Source organism: Lathyrus oleraceus, chromosome 1, assembly GCF_024323335.1.
Source record: "Lathyrus oleraceus cultivar Zhongwan6 chromosome 1, CAAS_Psat_ZW6_1.0, whole genome shotgun sequence".
Lineage (NCBI taxonomy): Eukaryota > Viridiplantae > Streptophyta > Magnoliopsida > Fabales > Fabaceae > Lathyrus > Lathyrus oleraceus.
In genome coordinates, this window is record NC_066579.1 from 208,656,539 (window position 1) to 208,668,915 (window position 12,377).

The 12,377-nt window shown below is 32.8% G+C and overlaps 1 protein-coding gene and 1 long non-coding RNA gene across 4 annotated transcripts; one reads left to right on the forward strand and one right to left on the reverse strand.

The window, feature by feature from the left end:
- Positions 1–3,093: 3,093 nt before the first annotated feature.
- LOC127100227 (uncharacterized mitochondrial protein AtMg00810-like) lies at positions 3,094–4,652 on the forward strand. The gene is made up of 2 exons (XM_051037430.1): positions 3,094–3,627; positions 4,632–4,652. Exons 1-2 carry the CDS (start codon positions 3,094–3,096, stop codon positions 4,650–4,652), a joined length of 555 nt encoding a protein of 184 aa, XP_050893387.1.
- A 5,735-nt stretch (positions 4,653–10,387) lies between these two features.
- Positions 10,388–11,956, reverse strand: LOC127128083 (uncharacterized). Of its 3 annotated transcripts, XR_007805668.1 has the most exons (3): positions 11,870–11,940; positions 11,027–11,088; positions 10,388–10,691 (listed from the first exon to the last, which is right to left on the reverse strand). It is a non-coding gene; the product is annotated as an uncharacterized LOC127128083 (long non-coding RNA). The 3 variants fall into 3 exon arrangements; XR_007805672.1 differs by lacking the exon at positions 11,027–11,088 and having other exon boundaries at positions 11,870–11,930; XR_007805671.1 differs by lacking the exon at positions 10,388–10,691 and having other exon boundaries at positions 10,749–11,088; positions 11,870–11,956.
- Between the last annotated feature and the right edge of the window lie 421 nt (positions 11,957–12,377).

Sequence of the window (12,377 nt, forward strand, 5' to 3'; positions counted from 1 at the left end):
TGTTGATCCTTTTGTTGGTTACGCACCTCTGGATGATAAAATTTATCTCGACCTTCTTCTTGCACTCCTTATTGACCATCTCTCTGAACATAGCATGTTAGTATCCTGTGCAAAGAAACACAGTTGATTGGGAGCATCTGTAAAAGCTTTTCATCCTCTAGTTGACTTTGTACACCTGTCAGATTGCACAATTCATTAATTATACAAAAGTGACCACATGGTTATTGTGGTGCATCCGTCATGGCCTTGATGTTCTCAGAAATCAAGCCCGTAACATTTATGAACTCATCATGCCTTATTATCAGCAAGCCAAAGACTCATTTTATAATAAACTCCGAAGCGTTTAAGGCATCCTCTAAAGCCTGAACAAAGAAAGGGGCCCACACCTTTGGAATTGGGCATAGATCTGCAGTGATGAGCCTTTGTTGAATGCCATTGTTTCCAACCTATTATGCTCTAGATCGGCATAGTTCTTCTTTAATAGCTTCCCAACCTTTCATCCCTTGGCATGTTGTTGAGATCTCTTCTGTTTTGGACTCCACATAACTCTAAGGTGCAAAATCAAGCAACAAGTTCATCACATCAACACTATAATTAATAAATTTACCTCTTACATATGAAATGAAATCACTCAGCTAATGGGTGAACATGTTTGCATAGAACTCTAAGTCATTCGTCTTGTTGGTTTCTATAATCAAGTTATTAAGTTTAATCCAACGCCTTTCCTCCAACATTACAAGTATTTCATCCTACCTCTCCAAGTTGTGTGGGTCAAATGCTCTTTCTTAAACTATTTTGTATTTCTTCACTCTTAAATACATGTCGGCATGTGCCTCAGAGATAAATTTGTGAGTGGGGTAAGTGATTTTAGATTAGGTTGCTGGTGTAGATGAAGTGGATGAGGGCACATGTGCGGTTATGTTATGGAGGTATTACTCCTAAAATCAACACAAAAGAAAATATAATAGAGAAAATAACAATATAAAGATGAATAATTTTAGTAAAATGCAAGTACAATTAGAGAAATGGTATAGGAATTAAGTGTGTACAGAAAAGTGTTCAAACATTTCTATTTATATCCAATTTTTCTGACCCGTCGCGCCCATGATGATAAGCATCGCGTCCACGATTCTTTAATAGCCACACCAATAATTCTTTTTTCCAACCGCAACCTGCAACGTGGTAATCACATCCACAATGTGCTAGACGGGGGCAACGATCTATAAGGGAGGGTTGAATAAATCGCCAAATAAAATTTTCTTATAAAAATTTTGTTTGAAAAATAATTTTCTATGGCAAGCGGAAACGAATTTGGATCAACTTTCGTCTATCCAAACCGTTATTGGTAGGATCAGATATGCGTACAAACCGTATATAAATTATGCTAAAGATGGGAGAATCCAATCAACAAGTTCAATATAGTTTGTTTGAATATAAACTACACTTAAGATAAATGATTTCCAATGAGAAGTAAAGATAAACTTGACAAAGGAATTTTTACGAACACTTGGTGTATAGTAATTTTATCGAACACTTGGTGTGCAATACACCAAACTTTATTCTCTTTATGTTGAAGTTACAACAAATAAATTGCAATAATTTAGATTACAATGGTTTTACATAAACTATTTTAAAAACTTCAACACAACCAGAATTTTCAACAATTCAAATTACACACTGAGTGTGATCAAAATCTAAAAATAAATATGAGAGAGAGAGAGAGAGAAAGATAGATGGATGGATGGATGGATGGATGGATGGATGGATGGATGGATAGATAGATAGATAGATAGATAGATAGATAGATAGATAGATAGATATATAGATAGATAGATAGATAGATAGATAGATAGATAGATAGATAGATAGATAGATAGATAGATAGATAGATAGATAGATATATATATATAGAGAGAGAGAGAGAACTCCAATATTTATATAGGAAGTTCCCCAATTTTTCTCACTATGGGTACGTTTGCCCTCAATTCAAAATCGAATTGAGATATTGTAATTAACCTTTGCAATATCAGTTTATAAGAGAAGTGTATAAATTCAAACCCCAAACCCTATATTTGATGTTGATACTAGCTCATTATTTACCCTTGATCCTAGAAAGATCAAGTCACACGAGATCTCCAATATGATCCTCTGGTTACCGCTACTCCTTTACAATAACCCCCATTCTTCAAAGCATTCGCTCGGCTGAATCCAAATTGTGAAATTTCGCCTCAAGCCTTTCAATTGATCCTCCGGTTACCGATACTCATTTGTAAGAACCCATGTTCTTCAAAGCCTTCGCTCGATTGAATCCAAGTTGACAAGACTTGTGCAAAAAACCTCCAAATTAACCCTTGATCTTAGAGTAAAACTCTAGAGGTTTTATCCTTGAATCCCCCAAAGAAAACCTCAAACCAATTTGATTAATAAATTGGACCTTATAAATCTATTCTTTCCAACAAAAAATCAAAAGTGATTATGTGTAGTTGATGAATACGTCAAGAGAGGTTGAAGGTGATGAGAATTCTTTGTATCTTTCAGGTTTAAATTTCTTAGAAATGATGCATGGATGCATATTTATATGTATGTGTATGTATAAAAAACAAATGAGTAAAAATAGATTTTTAGTCAAAATGCAATTTTTGAAAGTTAGTTCAGAATGTATTGACTCTAAAGTTGAATGAGTCAATACATAAGTTGAATGAGTCAATACGAGACAAAATAGAGTCGATACATTTGAGACAGTAGAGAATTTGTAAAGAAAACTTTTTATGATTGCTCCAAATATTTCAAGTTATTTCAAATGGACATGAAAAATGTATTTTTCCTTAATGGCTATATTAATGAGGAAGTGTATGTAGCTTAACCTCCCGATTTTGAAAATCACAAGTATCCTAATTATGTTTACAAACTAAAACAAGCTTAGTATGGTCTCAAACAAGCACCTAAGGCTTGGTATGAGCGACTTAGTAAGTTTCTGATTAATCAAGGGAACTCTAGGGAAAGGTAGATACTGCACTTTTCGTTAAGCATTAAGGAAAGCACACTCTTATAGTTCAAGTTTATGTCAATGATATCATTTTTGGATCCACTAACATGCAACTTGTCAAGGAGTTTTCTAATCTTATGCAGAGTGAGTTTGATATGAGTATTATGGGGGATTTGAATTACTTCCTTGGACTTCAAATCAATCAACTCAATGAAAGGACATTTGTGTGTCAAATGAAATATTGCAATGAACTACTAAAGAGATTTGGTATGGAAGATGCAAAGTCGATTGACACTCTGATGCCTATAAATGGAAACTTGGAAAGAAATGAGAATGGTAAGGATGTTGATGTTAATAAGTATAGAGGTATGATTACTTCTCTTCTATATCTCACTGCATCTAGGCCAGATATTATGTTTAACGTGTGTATGTGGGCTCGCTATCAATCGGCTCCTAAGGAATCTCATTTAAAAGTCGTAAAACGCATTCTTAGGTATCTTATTGATACTTCTAAGTATGAGCTTTGGTATTCTGATGGAAATGATTGTAATTTGGTTGGTTATACCGATTCCAATTTTTCCGGTTTTAAATCAGATAGGAAGAGTACTAGTGGAACTTTCCACTTGTTTTCAAATTCCTTAGTAAGTTGGCATAGCAAGAAACAAGTTTTTGTTCCTTTGTCAACTGCCAAGAAAAAATACGTAGTATCCGGTAGTTGTTGTGCTCAAATTTTGTGGCTCAAGCAACAACTACTTGATTTTGATATTAAACTACAACATATTCCTATTATGTGCGACAACACTAATGTTATTAATCTAACCAAAAATCTGGTGCTACACTCTCGCACTAAGCATATTGAGATCCTTCACCACTTCCTACGTGACCATGTTGAGAAAGGAGACGTCGTATTTGAGCATGTTGATAGCAAAAATCAACTTGCAGATAACTTTACAAAACCTCTTACGGTCAAACCGTTTTTCAACATTCAAAGGGAATTTGGGATACTTGATATCTCAAATCTTGCCTAAATATGATTTATTGCATGCACTTTATATACTTTTGCTCTATCTTTCCTTGGAAGCTCCATCACATAAGAGTGCATTTATCATCAATTAACTACTGAGGTAATATTATTCCATTTTATTTTTCCATTTTGTAAGTAAGCTTTTACTTTTTCATGTTGCTTATATTCCAAATGATTGATATTCTTGATGTATGAAATAGTTCATGAATATTCACTTCCAAAAATATCTATTTATGTATGTCAACTTATATGCTTATAGTGACTTTGTGCTATTCATTCTTCATGTTTAAAATATGCTCTTGGTGCATTGGCTTGTTATCTATTCTTGTATGAAATATGGTTGAACATGTTATAATGTTAGCAAAATTCTTTTTGTGTGGCATTGTTATGATAACATCTCTGAGTGGTTGTAAATCTATATATCGCCTTGCTATAGCACATACGTGTGCAACATTTCATAAGCACCAAAGGCATATGTCACGTAATCGTGCCGCTTTTGTAGTAACTCAAGAGTTTTTTATTACATTGTATCCTTCATCTTTCATGTTTGTGCTATGTTATTTGGCATTACTTGTGCAACCATGTTATATTGTTATTTTATATGCTTTTATTTATGTGTAGGCATTCTTTTTCAATATGTAAATTATTTTATGCGAATGTTATCGTATTGATGTTCTTATCTTTGCAAACCGTCTTTGAGTGTTATATTGATTTATGCATGATTTAAGATACTTCTCATGGATTGGTTTGTTTCTTTTTGATGTTGCCAAAGGGGGAGAAGCAATATGATGTTGGGATGCATATATTCAAGAGGAGCCTTTCATTGAAAATACTAAACACATCGTCTCAAGTTTTGCCAACATAAAAAATGGGGAGTATGTGAATGCAACTTTCCTTTGGATGTATTTTGTATGATGTCAAAATTAGGATACTTTAGCATTAATGTATATTAGACGATATCCTTTGATTCTCTATGTGCATCTTAGAATTAGGAAGCATAAAAGTATTTGGAAACAAGTTTGAAAAAGGTTTGATGCATAAAAAATGCATCAAAAATAATTTTTGTAAAAAAATGAGCTAAAGGTCGACACTATAGATCGACCTATGGAAGAATTTTTTTCTGCTACAGCTCGACACATCCATTCCATAGATCGAATCATATGCTGCAATATTAAAACCTGTAGGCTCTATCAAAGAGATGTGTCGCCTCTACAGGTCGACACATAGGCAGCACATGACCTTCGTAGGTCGACGCATGACCTATATAGGTCGGCCTATGTGCCGAACAGGTTGACACATAGCTTTCATAGGTCGACCTATGCAACGGAAATTTCCAAAATTTCACAATTTTTTCAAATCTTTTGCATTCCTTTTGCCTCCAAACATCCATGGATATAAATACTTCATACATGCATCATATACTAGTAAGATTTCCGGTGAATAAAACCAATATGAAACCGGGATTTTAAAGCATTATCATCATAATCAAACTACACATAATCATTTTTTGATTGGGTGTCATCTAGATTAGGGTTTATGCATCCAATTTAGGTTGATTGTACTCTAAAATTGGGTTGAGAACTTTGAGGGTTTAAACCAGAAAACCTAGGTGGGGTTTTCCTTCAAGATCTCTTAGGATTTGAAGGTTTTGGACAAGATTACGCAATCCAGATCCGATCAAGTGAAGTCTTTGAAGAACAGAAGGTTCTTGGCAAAGGAGTAGCGTGGGCCGGTGGATCACATTAGCGAATCTTGGGTTTTAACAAGTGTGTGTTTAGGATTCGCTCGAGTGAAAGATTTAAAGAACAAGGCGTTTCTTGCAAAGAAGTAGCGTGAGACGGTGATTCGAAGCGTCATTGTTGGTTACTTGATCAAACTTTGATCAAGGGAAGAGAAAGTGGTAGAATCAACATCAAACTTAGGGTTTGTATGGTTAGATTTCTACATCTCTCTTGTACAAATACATTTGCAAAGTAACATATATTACATAATCTCAATTCACATTTGAATTGAGGGCAGACCTACCCATAGTAAGTTCGATTGGGGAACTCCCTAAACAAATTCTTGTGTACTCTCTCTCTCTCTCTCTCTCTCTCTCTCTCTCTCTCTCTCTCTCTCTCTCTCTCTCTCTCTCTCTCTCTCTCTCTCTCTCTCTCTCTCTCTCTCTCTCTCTTATTTTCGGTTTGCAAATTACCCATTGCATAGATCATTTGATCAAATTGTTTGCGTCATAATTTTGAACATATTTGTGAAATTGGTGTTGTTGTGTAGATCACAAACCTTTTGGTTCTGATTGGATTTTTAAGAACAACAATACCACATAGAATTCCAAACATTATTGATCACACACTAAGTGTTCGATAAATTGCTTCAATTAATTTTTTATGTGAATTTTTATTGGGAGTGGATTTTCCGTATTACTTTGCATTCAATTAATTGTGATTAGTTGTTGTTGATGGATTTGTGAATCATTATCATATCATTGTCACTACTACATATATCCAAGATTTAATTAAACGATTTTTGATTCGGAATATTATAAACTTGCTTCCGCGTCATAAAATTTTCAAAATTATTCTTTTTCAAAGCCATCACGCAGGCCTATTACATTCCCTAAAGATGTGAGAGATCATGAATTGTATGTCTTTTGTGATGGCTATGCAATTACATCATTTGTTGTAGAATTTTCCATTGGACAATGTTCGAATTTTTAAAGATCAGAGTAGCAATTCTTGAATCAATTTCAATGCATAAGTGATTCCAATTTCTAAGGCGGGTTTGATCAATGGTCCAGATGATGTTCGTGAGCTTTGCATACAAAGAATTTTGAATACCAAAATTGGATGCAAAACATCCAATGCAGCCACCTGTACTATTTCTGAACAGGCCTAAACGAGAAGATGTATCAGAGTTGCCAATGGATGAACAATCCATATTGCATTTGATGTTCATTAAGTTTTACCTTCAATATGAGTTTTACATCAAGTAGATTATTTAACACGAAAGCAAATGTTAAACTAAACAAATTTAAGGATTTTCTCTTTGGGTGAATAGAGTTAGAATCAAACGTAAAAAATAATCCTAATGTCAAATATTTGAAAAAAAATTCTTAAAACCAAAGGTGTGATTTGACTTGATTGAAAATTATAAGATGAAAAAAGAATTTAGATTGTTGAGATTGATAACACTACGTTTTACGTTTGCTAACACTTTCGCCAAAAATGCAACCAAAATAATGAAGTAAAATTTTTTTAAGTTGTTAAATTTCAGCTTAAATACAAGTTGTCTTGCAACGCTTCTCATATGCCTCTAATTATATTTACAATTAAAATATTTTTTAAGGGTTTAATAGTTATGTATTGTTAATGTAAATAATTATAATTAAACTCAAGTAATTTAAAGTATTTAACTATTATAATTGATCAAGACACAAGTCTAGGAGCTGAGATCTTATTAGAACCACCAAAAACATGTTTGATAGAATGTAAAAGAGTAGTTATTTGACTAAGAATATTTTAGAGAGGGTGACAATTGTCTTTGAAGGATTCTTCGTATGACATTTCCAGATCATCTAACAACAAATGAGAAACAAATGACCATGATTGGAATCCATATTAATTTTCATCTAATTATATATACATATATCATCCTCATAAAAATGAATGTGATGTGGAAAACTGAAATTATTTCAAACTTGCATGGCTTTAGGGTAATCTCTAAGAGTGTGTAAGATGATTTTGTTAACTACACCACATCTATAACAAGAGGCATACGTTGACATGTGATAAGTGAGTGGTATATAGTTGGTAGGTAGTTTCCCATGCATGATGATCCAAACAAAATGAATAATATTATCAGGTAACTTGAGGTTCCAAATCCAAGACCAAGTCATTGTTGAATACGAGGGGGATTGGACACCAAAGTTAATCAAGAATAAGTTGATTTGGTAGAATAAGTACCTGATACTAAAGGTTCTCAAATAAGAATGTCATTTAAGTCATCATTAGTAAAGACACTAGTCATATTCATTTTTATATCCCGAGGAAAATGGGCGGAGATGATTCCAAGTACTATAACTGCAGACATCCATGATATGCAGGTGTGCATCCCGCTCATCCACCAAAGGAATTCTTTCACAAATTCTACCATTTGGGAGTCATTTATCATACCAAATGGAAATCTCCCTTTTTCTACTTTGGTTATAAAACCCGAATTGAGAGCCTCAGTTGATTTAGCAATAAAACACCATGTGTACGATACTTCATGGTAATTATTCGCCTCTAGGATATATGCTACACAACTATATCTAACCGATAATAAATGAACTCACAATTTGTCGGGATTATGAAGAAGCTCCCAAACATGTTTACCTAGCATGACAACATTAACATGTCTAGCTCTCCTGATGCCAAGACCACCTCTAGAGAGGGTTGACTTATGATATCTCATTTAACTCATTGACTAGATTTGTCTCCCCAAACGAACTGTCTTATACAAGAATTAATCTTACAAATTCCTTCTAGAAGCTATAAATTATGCATGGTATAAATAGGCAAAGAATTAAGCACAAACTTAGTGAGAGTCGTCCTTTCAGGCCTATTAAGAAGCCTATATGTAAGAAACCCTAATTTACCTTTCTTGATATGCATGTAGTGAACAAACTCTTGAGCTACAAAGCATTATCAGCAGTGACTCGATTGGGATAAAATTACTCTTTAGAGGGTCAATGAGAGTTTTCATAGGTGGTCTAATGCGTCGAACCAAGACCTTAGAAACAAACTTAATGAGAACATTACATAGACTAATGGGTCTAAAATCACTGAGACTTTCAAGTTCGACAATTATATGATAGAAATGATAAGGGTGTCAACAAGATCTTCAAGGATGCGACCAAAAGAAAAAGCATCCGACACAAATTTCCAAACATCACCTCCTACAATATGCCAGTATGTAGTAAAGAAAATGGATTGGAATCCATTAGAGTATGTTGTTTTGTACGGAGACAAAGTATATTACATTCTTAACTTCACTTATGGATACTAGTTGTAGAAGAGTACCATGAATAACTTGTGGAATTTAAAAAATGTTATAAAATAAGAGGTTTTGTGGATTACATTGAGCATTAAATTGAAATAACTTCTTAGAAAATTAGAGGCTTCCCTTTTTAAAGTCTCGTCATCAAAACACTAAATTATGTCAATTGAGATTAATAATGTTGTTCCTTCTCCTCCGAATCACCATTTGAGAATGATAGAAATTGATATTTTTATTCTCAAATTTGATCCAATTTTCTCTAGATTTTTGAAATCATAAAAGTTCTTATTCTTTTAAAATAGCTAAGAATTGTTTTTAAAACTCTCTTTTCAACCGGATGATATCGAATGATGAAGAGGTATCTAACTCTGATGGACACCTTTTAAGACTAGCCTCAACCTATCTTTTTCTCTTAAAAATGTTAACAAATTAAAAATGTTAACAAATACTTTGTTGAAAGTGATGGCTTTTTCTTTGATGCTAGCTAGTAATTTAGTTCAATTCAGATTTATTTTTGTAATTATTATTATGTAGAAATTGGATTATATAGGGCGAATCATTCTATTTAAAAAATTTATTATTTCTTTATATTTTTTTCCAATTTTCAAAAGTAAAAATCAAAATATACAACAAAAGTTTTATCCATTAAATGAGATTTGTTACATTAATCAAATTTTCATCACAATGTTATATTTAATATATGTTTCTATCCAAATTATTTAGCTCAAAATCTTAATAGTTTTTATTACAATTTTTATAGATCAATATTTATCTTTAATTATTTGACTTCTCTTCATCTATTTATTTTCCTTACAACATAATCAATAAATCTTCTCTCTACAAGTTCAAACTAACTAAATCTATCCCAATATTCTATCTAATATTATCATTTCTAATTTTATTTCGTCTAATCTTACCACACATCCTATCATCATATATGTTACATTTACTTTATTCTCGTGTTGATTAGTGACGAATATTTCTAATTTTTAAAATTTCAAAACATACAAATTGAAGATAGTTTTCAAAATCACTTTTGTAAAACTAGATAATCAAAAAAGTTTTATCATCTTCAAATTTAAAAAACAAAATGAAACCACCTATAAAATTCTGAATTAGGGAGGGACAACGGGTCAGGTAGGACGGTTTCGGACTCAACACCGAAACACCGACCAAAATCAACCGGGGGTAGTTTTGAGAGATCTATTTCCGCCCACTTTTCTACGGATTGACCGGGTTACGGGTTGATCGGTTCCTGGTCAAGCAAATGGTTTCAAACGGGTACATCTCAAATATCTCAACAAGCAAGAAAATATAAAAAATTTAGATCAAAACAAAAGAAATTAATAAAACAATATAAATAATTTTAAATCTATGAACACTTCACAAAAGTAAAACTTGGAAAAAGAAATTTAAGATGTAGAAGAAGCACAAGAAGTGGCATCGGAGTATATTGAAGCAAATTTAAAATAAGAATAAGGGAAACCTTTTTGAAAGAAGTTGATGGGGATGAAATTTCTAAAACACACAATGAAGAGAGGGAGAAAAAGAGATATGCATCTTTTATGATTTCACTTCAGAAGATCATGCAGGTCGACATTCTACAACTAGCTGAAAACCACCTGCAAAATCTCCACTCAATGAAAGCTTAAAGATTCATGAGTACATGTTAAAAGAAAGAAAGTTAGTATTCAATTGAAAATGTGAAACAAAGAGTCACCATGCTCAAGATAAGTGCTTATGAGAAGAACCAACCAGCTCTTAAAACACCAAATGTGAAACAAAGAGTCATACATACTGCACAACATCATGGTTCTGAATAAAGGTAGCATTTTCATTCTCAAGAAGATAAAGTAAAACCAATAGAATAGTTAAATTTTTGAAATAAAGTCTATTCACTAACCAAAAATACATAAAAGGAAGTAGGAAGCCACTGTATAAATTATATGTCACAAAAAATGCAGAGCCCTCAGATCTCATACCTAAGCTTATAAATCATCTGCGGCTTATATCACAGGTTTCATTTCCAGCCTCTGTGCACCATCTAAAATAAATAAATAAATAAATAAACAATGAATGTATACGTGGAGATTGAAAGAAAGAGCGACTGAGAGAGAGACAAATGAGAGAGAGACAAAGAGAAAGAGAATGTGAGAATCAATGGTGCAGGTCAGGCTGTGAACAAAACCATGTGGCCACTCAGTAGTCTATTTGTTCATCATCGGGCAGTAAAACATAGAATGGAGCTATAAACTGTACTTTATGTCTTAAACCAAAAAAATCAAAACGCACAAGCAATGCATAATTTGTTGCGGCCTGATCAGACTGATGCAGACTGATGCAGGCTGATGCGGTCGTTGCGGTGATATGATGTGGCCGTTGCGGCATTAGGTTTTTAGTGTGATTTAGGATCACACCGCAATTGCAGCCCAATGCGGATACAGACATTACCGCAATCAATTACCTTTCTAACTAACTTTCTAACTTCTAATAGCCAACAATTCAATATCAAATTGATGCAAATCTAACTTGAACAAACAAAAAAAAAAAAGCAACAGTCTTGGTAATAAGATCACAATACAATAAATGAGATGAAATTTTAGAGCAATAAAATTAGATTTAACATACAAACCCTAATCTCATAGCCAAGAAATGAATAAACATACAGAGTAATGTTCAATTTTTTACTGATTTCATTCACAACCATCTTGTAATTTTCCAAAGCTGAAAAAGAATATTCTAACCTAACAGGCTTCCACTTAAAATCAATAAAGGGTTTTAAGAACTTAAGAAAAAGAATTTAGAGAATTACGTTGAGAAAGTACCTATAACATATTCCTGACAAAGGTGAAAGGTAGATGATGCACAAAAAGAATTAATACACTGTATAAAAAGCAAGTTCTTATCAAGACACTGTATAGGGTTATTTATAGAGGTGCAATATCTGACCCGTTACTATAATCCATTTTGGCCCAAATGTGATGGATCGGGTTCGACCCAGTCCCTAAAAAATATGGAGAGTTAGTACAGAGAGATACTAAAATCATTTATTGGATTTGGCACCCCTGTATAATTTTTAATTGTTTATCATAATATTTTCATAGTTAAAAAATACAGATTTCACATTTACAATCTTATATTTTGAATTTTTTCAAAAAAGCTCTTCTTTTTTTTTTTACCGAAGATTTGTAGTTTATACAAGATATTTATAATTGTCTTTTTTCATAAAATTTATGCATTAATGTCACATTTTTTATAGAATACCAGATATTTAAGGAAAAAATTATATTTTTTATTGATTTTTTGAAAATTCCAATATCAAATATACTGAAC

What these genes read in the sequence shown, in the direction of transcription:
- LOC127100227 (XM_051037430.1), top strand. Translation starts at nt 3,094, where the DNA reads ATGCAACTTGTCAAGGAGTTTTCTAATCTTATGCAGAGTGAGTTTGAT. An exon ending in ACTTGTTTTCAAATTCCTTA is followed by an intron (nt 3,628 to 4,631) that starts GTAAGTTGGCAT and finishes ATTTATGTGTAG; the next exon opens with GCATTCTTTTTCAATATGTA.